Source organism: Zosterops lateralis (genome assembly GCF_965231275.1).
Source record: "Zosterops lateralis genome assembly, chromosome: 26".
Taxonomy (NCBI): Eukaryota; Metazoa; Chordata; class Aves; order Passeriformes; family Zosteropidae; genus Zosterops; species Zosterops lateralis.
Window position 1 is genome coordinate 4,254,639 of NC_139786.1, and position 13,364 is coordinate 4,268,002.

The 13,364-nt window shown below is 47.0% G+C and overlaps 2 protein-coding genes and 1 long non-coding RNA gene across 3 annotated transcripts in view; 2 read left to right on the top strand and 1 right to left on the bottom strand.

The window, feature by feature from the left end:
• LOC310919239 overlaps positions 1-13,364 on the top strand; it is a 190,737-nt gene that overhangs the window by 147,882 nt on the left and 29,491 nt on the right. The window lies entirely within an intron of this gene.
• Positions 1-13,364, top strand: part of SOX13 (SRY-box transcription factor 13) — a 156,009-nt gene that overhangs the window by 139,951 nt on the left and 2,694 nt on the right. The gene's annotated exons all lie outside the window — the stretch shown is intronic.
• PPP1R15B (protein phosphatase 1 regulatory subunit 15B) lies at positions 3,839-12,699 on the bottom strand. Its single transcript, XM_083878462.1, has 2 exons — positions 11,179-12,699; positions 3,839-6,329 (listed from the first exon to the last, which is right to left on the bottom strand). The coding sequence occupies exons 1-2, from the start codon at positions 12,553-12,555 to the stop codon at positions 6,117-6,119; spliced, it is 1,590 nt and encodes a 529-aa protein (XP_083734588.1). The 5' UTR covers positions 12,556-12,699; the 3' UTR covers positions 3,839-6,116.

Genomic DNA, 13,364 nt, shown 5'->3' on the forward strand with positions numbered 1-13,364 from the left:
GGAGGGAAGCAGCTGGAGAAGGGGCTCGCGGTGAGGTGACAGCGCTGTCACCCAGCAGAGAGGACACGCAGCCCGCGGTGACCCCGCCTAGGGGACACCAAGCCCGGCTTGGGGACATTTCCTGCAGGATCCCGTGGCTCAGGCGGCAGGAATGTCACCGAACCGGGCGCGGCTCCGCACAAAGGGGCGGTTGTCGCTCCCGCCCTGGATTTCCTCGTCCCAAAGCTCATCCAGAGCGGTTGGGAGGAGGCGACACCTTGGGGACAAGCTCGGCGGGGGGGAGGTGGCCTCGGCGGCGGCGCGTCCCGAACGGTTCTGGCACCACCTCCTGGACAAAACATTCCCGGGAAAAAATAAACCCCAAAAAACAACCCGGGAATGCGGCTGGGAGCGAGGGACGCGGGGCTGCCACTGGCCCCAAAGCGACGTCACCTCCCGGATTGGGATCTTGGGATGGGATTGGGGAGGGTTTGGGGATCATCCTTCGGGAAGGGAGGGACAATTCCCACTGTCCCAGCGGGGTTCGAGCCGGCCTTGGGCACTGCCAGGGATGGGGCAGCCGCGGGTTCCCGGGGAATTCTGTCAGGGTGTCCTCAGGAGGGTGTCCCTGTCCCACTCCAGTGTGTCCCTGTCACTCCAGTGTGTCTCTGTTACTCCAGTGTGTCCCTGTCACTGCAGGTGTGTCCCCATCACTCCAGGTGTGTCCCTGTCACTCCAGGTGTGTCCCCATCACCCCAGGTGTGTCCCCATCACTCCAGGTGTGTCCCTGTCCCTCTCCAGGTGTGTCCCCATCACTCCAGTAGTGTCCCCATCACTCCAGGTGTGTCCCCATCACCCCAGGTGTGTCCCCATCACCCCAGGTGTCCCTGTCCCACTCCAGGTGTGTCCCTATCACCCCAGGTGTGTCCATGTCACACTCCAGGTGTGTCCCCATCACTCCAGAGTGTCCCCATCACACCAGGGGTGTCCCCGTCACTTCAGGTGTGTCCCTGTCACTCCAGGTGTGTTCCCATCACCCCAGGTGTGTCCCTGTCACACTCCAGGTGTGTCCCTGTCACACTCCAGGTGTGTCCCTGGCTCTCGTCCCTCCTCTTCCTCCCCTGCTCCACAATCCCAGCTGGAGAATTCCAGGCTGGGAAACACCACAGCCACAATCCCGGGTGTTTGTTGGTTCCCTCCTGGCATTCCCAGCTGGAGCAGACACCAGGAATGACTCCAGGTGAACGGGAGCTGATGAGGAAAAAACGGAATTGCCTCCTGCTCTTTCCACCTGGCTGTAAACCCCTGGTAATTTGGGTGGATGGTGCCAGGGAATGCTGCAGGTGCTGATCCCTGGATCATTCCTGGTGGGAATGTCGGGCCTGGACATGCAGGGAGCAGATCAACCTCTGATCACCCATCCCAGAATATCCACCTGAGACCTCCATCCATTGTTTCCCCTGGAAAAGCTCCATTCCCTGGGAATTGTTTCCCTAGGAAATGCCCCATTCCCTTGGAATTGTCTCTCCTGGAAAAACTCCATTCCCTGGGCATCGTTTCCCCAGGAAAAGCCCCATTCCCTGGGAATTGTTTCCCCAGGAAAAGCCCCATCCCTGGGAATTGTTTCCCCTGGAAAAGCCCTGCTTCCCACAGCCCCTGGAATGTGGCCTGGAGCGAGGCCAGCCAAACCTCCCTGCAGCTTTGGGAATGTTTTTCCATCTAGGATCTCTTCCCTCTTTGCCATTTGACCTCAAATCCAACCTAAATTATCCCAGGAAACTGGCACAGGCCGGGATGGGGTAGAGGGAGCACAGGAAGGATCGGGAAGAGGAGCTGAATCCAAATGTCCTGCTGGGGTTTTGTTCCTGCCTGGCACAAAGAGGGAGCTGGGCCTGGATCCCAAAATCCCACAGGGATATTGCAGGGGATGTGCTCAGCATCCAGAGAGGGCACGGCTGGAATGGGTTCACTGATCATGGGGAGAGGTTTTCTGGGATAGGGAAAGGAGGGAACAGGGATGGGAAAGGAAAAAGAAAAGGGGGAAGAAGGGAAAGGAAAAAGGGAAAGGGGGAGAAAAGTGGGGAGAAAGGGAGGGGGGAAAGGGTGGAAATGGAAAAAGGGAAAGGAAGAAAAGGAAGAAAATTAAAAAGGAGGGAGGGAGGGAGGGAGGGAGGGAGGGAGGGAGGGAGGGAGGGAGGGAGGGAGGGAGGGAGGGAGGGAGGGAGGGAGGGAGGGAAGGAAGGAAGGAAGGAAGGAAGGAAGGAAGGAAGGAAGGAAGGAAGGAAGGAAGGAAGGAAGGAAGGAAGGAAGGAAGGAAGGAAGGAAGGAAGGAAGGAAGGAAGGAAGGAAGGAAGGAAGGAAGGAAGGAAGGAAGGAAGGAAGGAAGGAAGGAAGGAAGGAAGGAAGGAAGGAAGGAAGGAAGGAAGGAAGGAAGGAAGGAAGGAAGGAAGGAAGGAAGGAAGGAAGGAAGGAAGGAAGGAAGGAAGGAAGGAAGGAAGGAAGGAAGGAAGGAAGGAAGGAAGGAAGGAAGGAAGGAAGGAAGGAAGGAAGGAAGGAGCGAGCTCCTCCTCCAGGGGCACATTCCCACATCCTGAGGTTTTGCTAGACTAAAGAGAAGTTTCAATGGGATTTTGGGAAGGAATTCCTCCCTGGGAGGGGCGGGGCTGGGCTGGAATTCCCAGAGAATTCCCATGATTTTTTGGGGGCAGAAAGCAGCAGTGTCAGAAGGTGAAGACAGTCCAGGAAATACTCCCAAAAAACCCCAGGCCCATCGAAGGGGAGAGCAGCTGGAGCTTTTATCCCAAGGGCAGGTGCTCCTGACTCCAATCCTTTATTCCCTGGGGATTTTATCCCCTCCAAACAATCAGAATAAACCTTGGATTAAACCCCACTCAGAGCCCAGCAGGAAAATTTAGGGCTGGAATTCCAGGCTCTCCCTGGAATGTGGCAAAATCCCACATTTCTGCCTTCTCCTGCTTCCCACCTCCAGAAAAAAACAGGAATTTTGGGATCAAAGCAGCAGCTCAGGGGCCCCAACAAAAGAATTCCTCAATCCTGTGGAGTTGCTGCAGCTCCAGAGCAGGAATTGTTCTCCTCGTGCTGATGGGATGAAGAATTCCCAGCGGGAATGTGGCAAAATTCCACATTTCTGCCTTCTCCTGTTCCCCAGCTCCAGAAAAAATGGAATGGAAAAGAATTCCCAGCTGGAATTCCAGCAGGGAGCTGGATGTGCTGCCAAGCCCAGGGAAGTTTTTCCTGCACCTCAGCTGTGCCACTTCCAGCTTTTTCTCAGCGTGGGGGAAAAAAAAAAAAATCCCAATTTTTATTTTAAAGCAGATTTTAGAAGCAGCAGATCATTCAGAATTTTAAAATCCCCCTCACATTGCCCATATCCAGTTTTTTTTTTTCAGGAATGCTGAAGGAAATTCCAGGTTTTTTTTCTTTATTCCATCAGGAAAATCAACCCTGGGGCTTTTTAGAGCTGGAAACAAAGAGGGGAAAACATGGATCGTGCTCCAAGGTGGGACTTCTGAGTGAAGCTTTTTAAAGGAATAAACCTCCAGGAATTTGGAATTTCTTCCCAAAAACTCACGCAGCATTCCAGGGACTCCCAGGTGGAGCAGAACCCGTGCTCCAAAGAGAGGTGGGGCAGAAAGATTTTGGTTAAATCCCCCCCAAAAATCTACTTTATTCCTCCAGCCACCTTCACCCTTAATTTTTGGGATAATTTCCCAACTCCTCCAGGAATTTCCATCTTGACAAGATCCCCCTGGATGGAATTCTCTGCTCTAAAAACAAGGAATGAGACAAACTCATCTTCCCACCACCCTTGGATTTTGCAGCAGTTTTTTCTCCCCAATTTTTTTATCTTGCAAATCTCTTTTATTACAGATTAGTCCCCAAGAGTTTTTCTTATGTACAGAAATAGAATTATTTTTCTTTTTTTCAGGTAGAAAAAACCCAACAAAGCGGCCACAAATCAAGGAAAGAAAAACCAAACAAAATCAACCCCACAGAAAACCAAATCCAAACTCCTCCCAAAAATGATACAAAAATAAAAATCTGCTGATCACAGTTTTGATTTAAATCCCTTTTAAGTTTTTTGATTCCCACAAAATTTTAAGGAATGATTTGAAGATGTTCAAGGATGGGTTTGGTGTTAATTCCATTTTCTGATGGAATAACTGGGAAATAAAGGAGGTTGAAGAAGGAAAAGCTCATCCAAGCAATGGGAATGTTGATAAAAATCTCATTTTTTCCAAGGTTTTCAACCCTTTGGAGGCAGCTGTTCCTTATTTAAATCCCATTTTTCCCATTTTTTTTCCCCAGCTCTCCCAAGGTTCTCCTGAGCACCAAAAAATCCGAGTTGTCTGTGAAGAACTGAAGCACCACATTCCCCCCAAAAAATAAATCCCAGGGATTGGGAGATCCTTGGGAAAAACCAGCTGGGAAATCCATGGAAAAATGAGAGAAAAATCCTCAAAAAAAAAAAAAAAAATTCCAAGTGGATTTGAGGGTGTGATGCAAATTTATTGGGATTTTTTGAGGGAAAAATTCAAATTTTTTTGATGGAAAACAGCTGGAATTTGAATTATCACAACTCTAATTTAATTAATCCCAGAGTTTTTCTGACTGCATCACAAAAAGGGGATTTTTTTTCAACTCCAAGGAGCCACTTCCTGCAATAAAAATAAAGGATAAATCAAAAAAAAAATCTGGGATTTTCAAGTCAGGATAAAGCAGGAAGAAATAATTTTTTGTCCAAATTAACGACTGAAGGAATTAAGGATAAATTTAAAGTACTTTTAGTTCTTTCTTCTGCAAAATGGAAATTATTCCGCCCAGCTGAACAAATAATTGATTTATTGACCCAACTTTGTGCAAACATTGGATTTTTTTTTCCATTTTTATTCCCCTGCTTGGAAATTTCCCACACCAACCTCCAGCTCCAAACCCCCTTTTTCCCTCCCCCCCTTCAACGATTTTGATTAAAATAATTTAATATTCTGAAATTAAGAATATAAATAGTTTTGTCCTCTCACTGAAATGTTTTTGCTGACCCCAGTGCAGGCACACAGAGTTAATACTGATTTTTGGGGGAGGAAAACAGGGAATTTTTGCCTTTAAATTTCCTTAAATCCAAGAAAATTTCCTTAAATCCGAGATAATTTCCTTAAATCCAAGAAAATTACCAAGACAAGCAGATTGGATATAAAAATTCACTTCAATCCCTCTCCCCAAAGCAGAATGACAGCAGAGATTAATTCAATAATAAAGGAATTTTCCTCCCTAAATTCAAGCATCATCCACAGCCTCATTAAGTTTTAATTATTAATTGGGATGAGGAATTTTCCTTGGCCTAAAAATACCCAAGGAATTTGTTGGAGAAGCAGCCAGAACCCTCTGGAATAATCCTCTGGAAAAGGGAATGATTTAAATCAATCAAACCAAAGCTTGGCTGGAATATTCACACTCCAAAAAAAGCTCCAGAAACACCCAAAAATTGGATTATTGCACAAAAAAACAAACAAAAAAAAAAGAAGTGGGAAAAACCTTTTAAAGGAAAAAGATTTTTTAAAATTGAGGCTTTTGGAGAAGCTGGAAAATATGGAGAAACACACACACACACAAAAAATAAAAAAAACCAACAAAACCCTCAGGAAAAACCTGCACATCCCTCAGGGAATTTTAAATCAAAACTGCAATTCCAGGGCATGAACCCCCATAAATATTTCCTTCAAAATAGGTTTTGCTTTGTTATTTTTTTCTCTCTTTTCCAAAGTGCAAAAAATCCAACGGAACAGTCCCCACTTCCCAAGGAAAAGGCAATTTTTTTTTTCTTTTTTTTGGGAATGGATTGAACCCCAAACAGTCTGGTTTGTGTCAAGTGCTAATTAACAGGAATGCAATTAAGAGCACCCTTAACAGGGATTTAATTAAAGATAACAAAATGGGAATTTGTTCAATATCAAACTGGAGGGAAAAAAAAAATAAAAAAAAGAAAAAAGGGGGGAAATTCCCATTTTTTTTTCCTCCCCATTTCAGCACATGCAGCTGCCACGTCTGGTTGACATTTTCATTAATTTAAGGGCGGGGAGAGGGGGGTGGTCAGGCAAATCCCAGGAGTTTAGAAGGTTCTAGAAGGGCTCAGTCCTCTGGGAATGGAATTGTTGGAGCCTGTGGAACACCCTGAGTCTGTGCTCTGTGCTCAGGCAGTAGCCAATGGCCTCCTCAGTCTCCTGGATGCGTTTTTGGAACCTGCAGCCGTCGCGGGCCAGCTCCTCCCAGGGGCCCCGCCGGTCCTCCTCGCCGCTGATGTAGTACTCTGTCACCTGCTCCAGGAACGTCACCTGCGGAAACAAGGGTTTGCAACAAAAATTCTCAGCAAATAGAACTTTAGATTGTTTTTTTGTTGTTGTTTGTTAGTAAAAGTTGGTAAATAACTTGGTAAAAAAGTTGGTAAAAAAGTTAGTAATAGGCATATGTAATACTCTGTTACTTTTTTAAGAATGTGACCTGGAAAAAGCAAAGATTTAAATCAGGAGTTCTCAGCAAATGGAAGTTTAGATTGGGGTTTTTTTGTTGTTTGTAAGTAAAAGTTGGTAAATAACTGTGTATGTACTACTCTGTTAGTTTTTCAAGGAATGCGATGTGGAAAAAGCAAAGATTTAAATCAGGAATTCTCAGCAAATTGAAATTTAAGTTTGTATTTTTTTAGTTTGTAAGTCAAAGTTGGTAAAGAACTGCTTAGGTAATACTCTGTCGTTTTGTCAAGGAATGCAACGTGGAAAAAACAAAGATTTCAACAAAAATTCTCAGCAAATCCAAGTTTAGATTGGTTTTTTTTTGTTGTTGTTTGTAAGTCAAAGTTGGTAAATAACTGTGTATGTAGTACTCTGTTACTTTTTAAAGGAATGTGACCTGGAAAAAGCAAAGATTTAAATCAGGAATTCTCAGCAAATTGAAATTTAATTTTGGTTTTCTAAGTCAAAGTTGGTAAAGAACTACTTAGGTAATATTCTGTCATTTTTTCAAGGAATGCGACGTGGAAAAAACAAAGATTTCAACAAAAATTCTCAGCAAATGGAAGTTTAGATTGGGGTTTTTTTCATTTGTAAGTAAAAGTTGTTAAAGAACTGCTTAGGTAATACTTTCTCACTTTTTAAGGAATGTGACCTGGAAAAAAGAAGGATTTCAATCAGGAATTCTCAGCAAATTGAAGTTTAAATTGGTTTTTTTTCTGTTTATAACTACTTAGGTAATACTCTGTCATTTTTTTCAAGGAATGCGACCTGGATAAAACAAAGATTTCAATCAGGAACTCTGAGCAAATGGAAGTTTAAATTCATATTTTTCTGGTTTGTAAGTAGAAGTTGGTAAAAAACTGCTTAGGTAATATTCTGTCATTTTTAAGGGACATGACCTGGAAAAAAGAAAGGTTTCAATCAGGAGTTCTCAGCAAATTGAAGTTTAAATTGTTTTTTTTTTCTGGTTTTTATAACTACTTAGGTACCACTCAGTCATTTTTTTAACAAATGTGACCTGGAAAAAACAAAGATTTCAATCAGGAGTTTTCAGCAAATGGAAGCTTAAATTCATATTTTTGTTGTGTGTAAGTATAAGCTGGTAAATAATCGCTTATGTAATACTTGGTCATTTTTTCAAGGAAAATAGAAGATTTCAATCAGGAATTCTCACAAATGGAAGTTTAAATTGATTTTTTTTCTGTTGTTTTTAAGTAGAAGTTGGTAAATAAATGCACGTGTTGAAAGGTTGGGGAATTTTCGTTGAGGGGGAGATGGGATATTGGGAAGGAATTCCTGAGTGGGATGGAGTTCCCAGAGGAGATGAGGCTGCTCCATCCCTGGAAGTGTCCAAGGTCAGGTTGGGTAGTAGAAAAAAATGGATTAAAAAAAATGAATTAAAGTGGATAAAAAATTAAAAAGAGGGGGGAAAAAGGAAAAAAAAAAAAAAAAAGAAAAAATAGGAAAAGAAGGGAAAAAAAAGGAAAAAATGAAAAAGAAGGGGAAAATGGGAAAAAGGGATTAAAAATGGATTTAAAAAATGGATAAAATGACACCCTGGGAGAGTGGGAGGTGTCCCTGCCCATGGGATTGGGCCACCCCTCCCAACCCAAACCATTCCAGGATTCCATGGGCTGGTTTGGATGGGATTTGGGGAATAAATCCTTCCAAAACTCCACTCTGGGATGGAATTCCCAGAAAATCCGTGGCTGCCTCATCTCTGGAAGTGTCCCAGGCCAGGTTGGAGCACCCTGGGATGGTGGAAACGGGATGAGCTTCAACCCAACCCAGTCTGGAATCCCACAACCTGCTCCCTAATCCTGCCCAAAATTTTTCATCTGTCAAACCACCCAGTGCTGACTTGCCTGGCCCAAACTACTCCTGAGTTACTCCAGGCTGCCCTGGAGGGTTTTGTGAGCTCATTCCAGGGTTGTAACTGTGCCAGGACACTCCAGGCTGGGAATGTGCTCTGGGATTGCTGAGGGTTACATAAACCTCCCCCAAAAAACCCCGAAAGGCAGAAGGGGTTTGTTGAGTCAAGAGCCCGGTGAGTCACCACGGGACAGATAAGGAAGGAACATTCATCCCTGTGTGACCAGGACAAAACCTTCTGCAATTCCAGAGGGTTGAGCTCATCAGAAAAAAAATTAAAAATATACACACCAGAACTGTCACAATCCTTCTGGGAATGCCAGGGGATGGAGTTCATTGTTAGGAAATTTAAAATATACACACCAAAACTGCCACAATCCCTCTTGGAACTCCACGGGCTGGAGTTTATTGTAAGATTTTTAAAAATATACAAACCAAAACTGTCACAATCCTTTTCCTGGAATTCCAGGGGGTTGAGTTCATTGTTAAGATTAAAAATACAAAACTCAAAACTGCCACTTTTAACTCCTTTTAACGGCTATTCAGCTATTTTAGGTAAATAAAGGGATTTATAGGCTTGGGATGTGCACTTGGCAGTGTTTAGACTAAGATTTTAGTAAGGATTTAAGTCTGATTTAAACCCAGCTTATTTTAGGCTTCTCTGGACTATTTGTGCCTTTGCTTTCAGCTATAAAAAGGCACAAACTGAACTGTCAGCACCTCTAAAATCAGGATTGATTCCTCAAAACAGACTCTGCTAAAGGACAAATATTCCTGGAAGCAGGAAAAACATGGAAATGTACCAAAAAAAAAAAAAAAAAGTGCTGCTCCATTCCCAGGATTTATCAGCACAACGAGGAGGGTGTTTATGCTACAGGCAGCTCCCAGCCTTGCCAGAAAATGGGAAACATGAATTCCAGAGGGGTTTGGGGGATCCCATTCCATAAGGGACACATCCCACTATCCCAGGTTGCTCCAGAGTTGTTTCCAAGGATGGGATGAAGAGGTGACTCCATGAGGATCTGTGGGAGCAGAGCCAGCAGGTGCCACGGGCCCTCACAGCTGAGCCCAAAGGGCAACCAACACTCCCAGCTTTGATTTTTATGGCTTTAGGAGCAGAAATATCACAGAATTCCAATGAGGAATGGCCTTGAGCTGGCTGAATAATCCCAAAAATACCTGGGAATCCCTGAGGATGTGATCCCAAGGATCTGAGGGGGGAAGAGCCAACAAGTGCCACGGGCCCTCACAGCTGAGCCCAAAATGAGCACAAACACTCCCAGCTTTTATTTTTATAGCTTTTAAAGCAGAAATATTGCAGAATTCCAATGGGAAAGGGCTTTAAGATGGTTGAATAATCCCAAAAATACCTGGGAATCCCTGAGGGTGTGATCCCAAGATCTGTGGGAGCAGAGCCAGCAGGTGCCACGGGCCCTCACAGCTGAGCCCAAACACTCCCAACTTTTATTTTTATGGCTTTAGGAGCAGAAATATCACAGAATTCCAATGGAGAATGGCTTTGAGGTGGCTGAATGATCCCAAGAATTCCCGGCAATACCTGAGGATGAGGCTGGCCCTGCTGCAGGAGCTGCTTTAGGAGCTGTTGTTACATCAGCCCCATCCTCACCTTGCAGCCTTTTTACATCAGTCGGGGCCACAATTCCCGGGGCTCTGACGTCATTTGGGATATTGCAGCCACCTCATCCCTTCTTTCAGCATCACCTGAAATTCCTGCTGGAATCCCAGCCTTCAAAATTAATTATTAATGGAAATTAAGGGAGAAAATAAACATATCTGCTGCAAAAATACTGAATAATTATAAATATTTTGTATTTGCATGACTCCTTCCACCACTGTATTGCTCAGGGATTTGGTACTCGAGTCATTCCTCATCCAGATGTTGGAGGTTTCCACCTTGAATATCTGCAGCACCACAAAATTTAGGATAAATTCCTGTTTATCTACATCTACACAGGTATTATTACTATTAATGCTCAAATTCCTCAAAAAATCAAATTACTCTGCCTGTTAGTGGTCAAAAGTTCAGTTTTTTATGACATCTCTTCTATAAATAAGTATTCTATAAATATTCTATATGTAAGTATTCTATAAATAAATATTCTATAAATACTCGATACATAAGTATTTATAAAATACTTATTATACTTATAAATACAATATTTAATATATTTTATATTAAACAACCTATGTAATAATATATTAAAATTATTATTATATATTAATATGTTAAATAATAAATTTAATATATATTTAATATGCGATTTAATGTTAAAATATTTAATAATATCTTTAAAATGGGAATATTGGGATAATTTATATGGGAACCTCAGTTTACTCCAGAACACTCAACAAGCCATTTCTTTGAGGAGGGTTATAAAAAAAAAAACCTAAAAATTCTTTCGGTTTCAGCTCCTAAGTAACTTCCTTTTAACAGAAAGCAGAAAGCAAACTTTCAGGGAAACTCCTCGCAGCTTCGGAATTTCTCAGGATAAAAATTTACACCCCAGCCCTGGAGTTTCCCGGATGTCGAACCCACAGAACAGAAATTACAACTCGAAACTTGGGAGCGTTACAGGAAGAATTCTCTGCCCCGGTTTGTCAGCGAGACTCAGAATTTCCCATCACGCGCCGAGGATGAGGCGCAGCATTCCAGGGAAATTATCAGCGCATATGGAACGCTGACCTCACCCCCGCTTGGCACGGCAGCGTGGGTTGGTTTTTTTTTTTTTTCTTTTCACAATCCCCAAAACCAAAATAAATAAAATCATAATAAAATCCCTACCTTTTTCCGCTTGGAACTGGCGGGTTTCTCCCCGCGCTGGCCCAAGTCGTGGCCCCCGCAGTTGTGTTTTTCCAGCTGCACCCGACACACGGTGAAGGGCTCGGAGGGGACGGAGCTCGGCCTCTCCGTCCCTTTTTTCTCCGCCGTCTGAAAGGCCGCCGTGAAATTTAAAGGGTTATAGGGATCGTCCGAGCTACAGAACGAGTTCCAAAGTTTCAAGTTTTCCGCCTCATCCGCGCTGTCACAGTCCCACTCGTCCTCCTCGGAGCTCGGGGAGCCCTCGGAGGACTCTGCCCACGAGTCTTCCTCTTCCTCCTCTTCCTCCATGTCCGACATTCCCTTTCCCGGCTCGCTGGAAGACGTCTGGATGGTGGCTGTGAAGTTCTGAGGGTTGTAGGGATCCAAACTGTAGAAGGAATTCCACAGGTGAAGCCTCTCCCCGTCCTGGCTGCCGGAGTCCGAGTCCGAGGGCAGCTCTTCGCTGTCAAACCCGTCATCATCTTCATCATCATCATCATCGCCATCATCCCAGTCCTCCTCACCCTCACTCTCCTCCCCGCTGGAGACTCCCCCGATGATATAATCGATTAATTTATTCGCGCAGGCAGGTCTGGTTGAAACGGGGAAGTTTTGCTCTGTTTCAGAGTCCTCACCTTCCTCTCCGGCCGAGGTTTCCCCCTCCTCGGCCGCCTCCCGGAGCCCGTCCTGCTCGGCGGGTTCACCTCCGGGCTGTCTCCCCGTCTCCTCGGGCTGCTCTAGATCCCCGCGCTGCTCCCCGATTTCGCGGCGGACACCCCTGTGCTGCTGCTGCTGCTCCTCCTCCAGGCTGTGGTAGCCGTGGTCAGGGTCGGGCACGGGCAGGTGCCAGCGCTGGAGGAACGCCAGGCGTTTGCTGCGCAGGAATTCAACCTCGGGCAAACCCTCGGCTCGCAGGGGTTGGGGCAGGTGGGTCTTGCCTTGCTCCAAGCCCAGCACGTACCGATCCATGGGAAGAGCCCACAGGCTGCCCCGCGCTAGCCCGGCCCCCCACAGCCCCACCGGGGGCTCGGGGCCGCCCTCCGGCCGCTTCTCCGGGGGTTCCTCCTCGGCCCAGCCCAGCGCGGTGTCCGCCTTGGGCAGCAGCACCAGCGGCGGCGGCGCCTTGGCGGGGCAGAGCGCGGAGCTGAGCGCGGCGCCGGGCAGCAGCCGCTGGAGCAGGGCTGGCAGCGGTGACAGCAGCTGCGACACCACGCGCAGCAACGAGAAGGGCGGGCTCGCCTGGGACGAGCCGCCGGCGGGGGCCGCGCTGGGCCCCGCCAGCTTCGGCCAGGCCCCGGCCAGGCCCAGTCGGGCCCATCCCAAGCCGGGGCCGGCGCGTTCGCGGCCGCTGTGCTCCATGAGGCCGTTCAGCGTTGCCAGCGGTGCGGAGGGGCGTGTGGAGCGGCGCTCCGTGGCGGGGCGGTGAGTCTGAAGGCTCGGGGGACGGCGGGCGGCTCCGGTTCGGGTGTCGACTCCATCCTGAGGCAGCTTCAGCACAAAATGGCGGCGCCGCCGCCGCCTCAGCGCTTTCCGTTCTCAGAAGGAGGGGCGGGGCGGGGCCCTCATTACCCCGCCCACTTTGCATCCCCACCTCCCATTGGGCGGTGTCGGCGGGGCCACGCCCACTCAGCCTGTGGCCACGCCCCCGGTATTGCATCAGCCGGGGCGCGGCAGCGCCCCCTGGCGGCGCGGCGGGGTCCAGGAGGGAGACCCCGAACCCAGCCGGGGTTGGTCACTTCGGGGACACTTTGGGGACACTTTGTCAGCCCCAGGGACAGCGGTGGGTGAGGGGCACATTGCGAGATGGGCTGGAGGAACCTGGGGGTTGAGGGAGGCAGACCCCAGAGCCCCAGGGTGGGGCAGAGGTGCGGGCAGATGCGTGCCCAGATGTGCAGGCAGAGGGGCAGATGTGCCACCCCGTGCCTTCCATCCCCTTTTCTGATCCCATTCCCGTGTTCCAGGCAGGAGGGTCCCGACACTAGAAGGTCCCAAGGTAGGAAATTCCCAACTCCCCCACCCTTGAGAAGCTAAGCCGCCCCCACAACCTCCAACAGAGCCAATATTTAAAACTTTTAATATAAAGGTTAAAGTTAATTATTCTCGATCCTGAGAAACATTTCGTCCGTTTACGGAGCTGTCGCTGTAAACAAAGCACCACAGGCACCAAG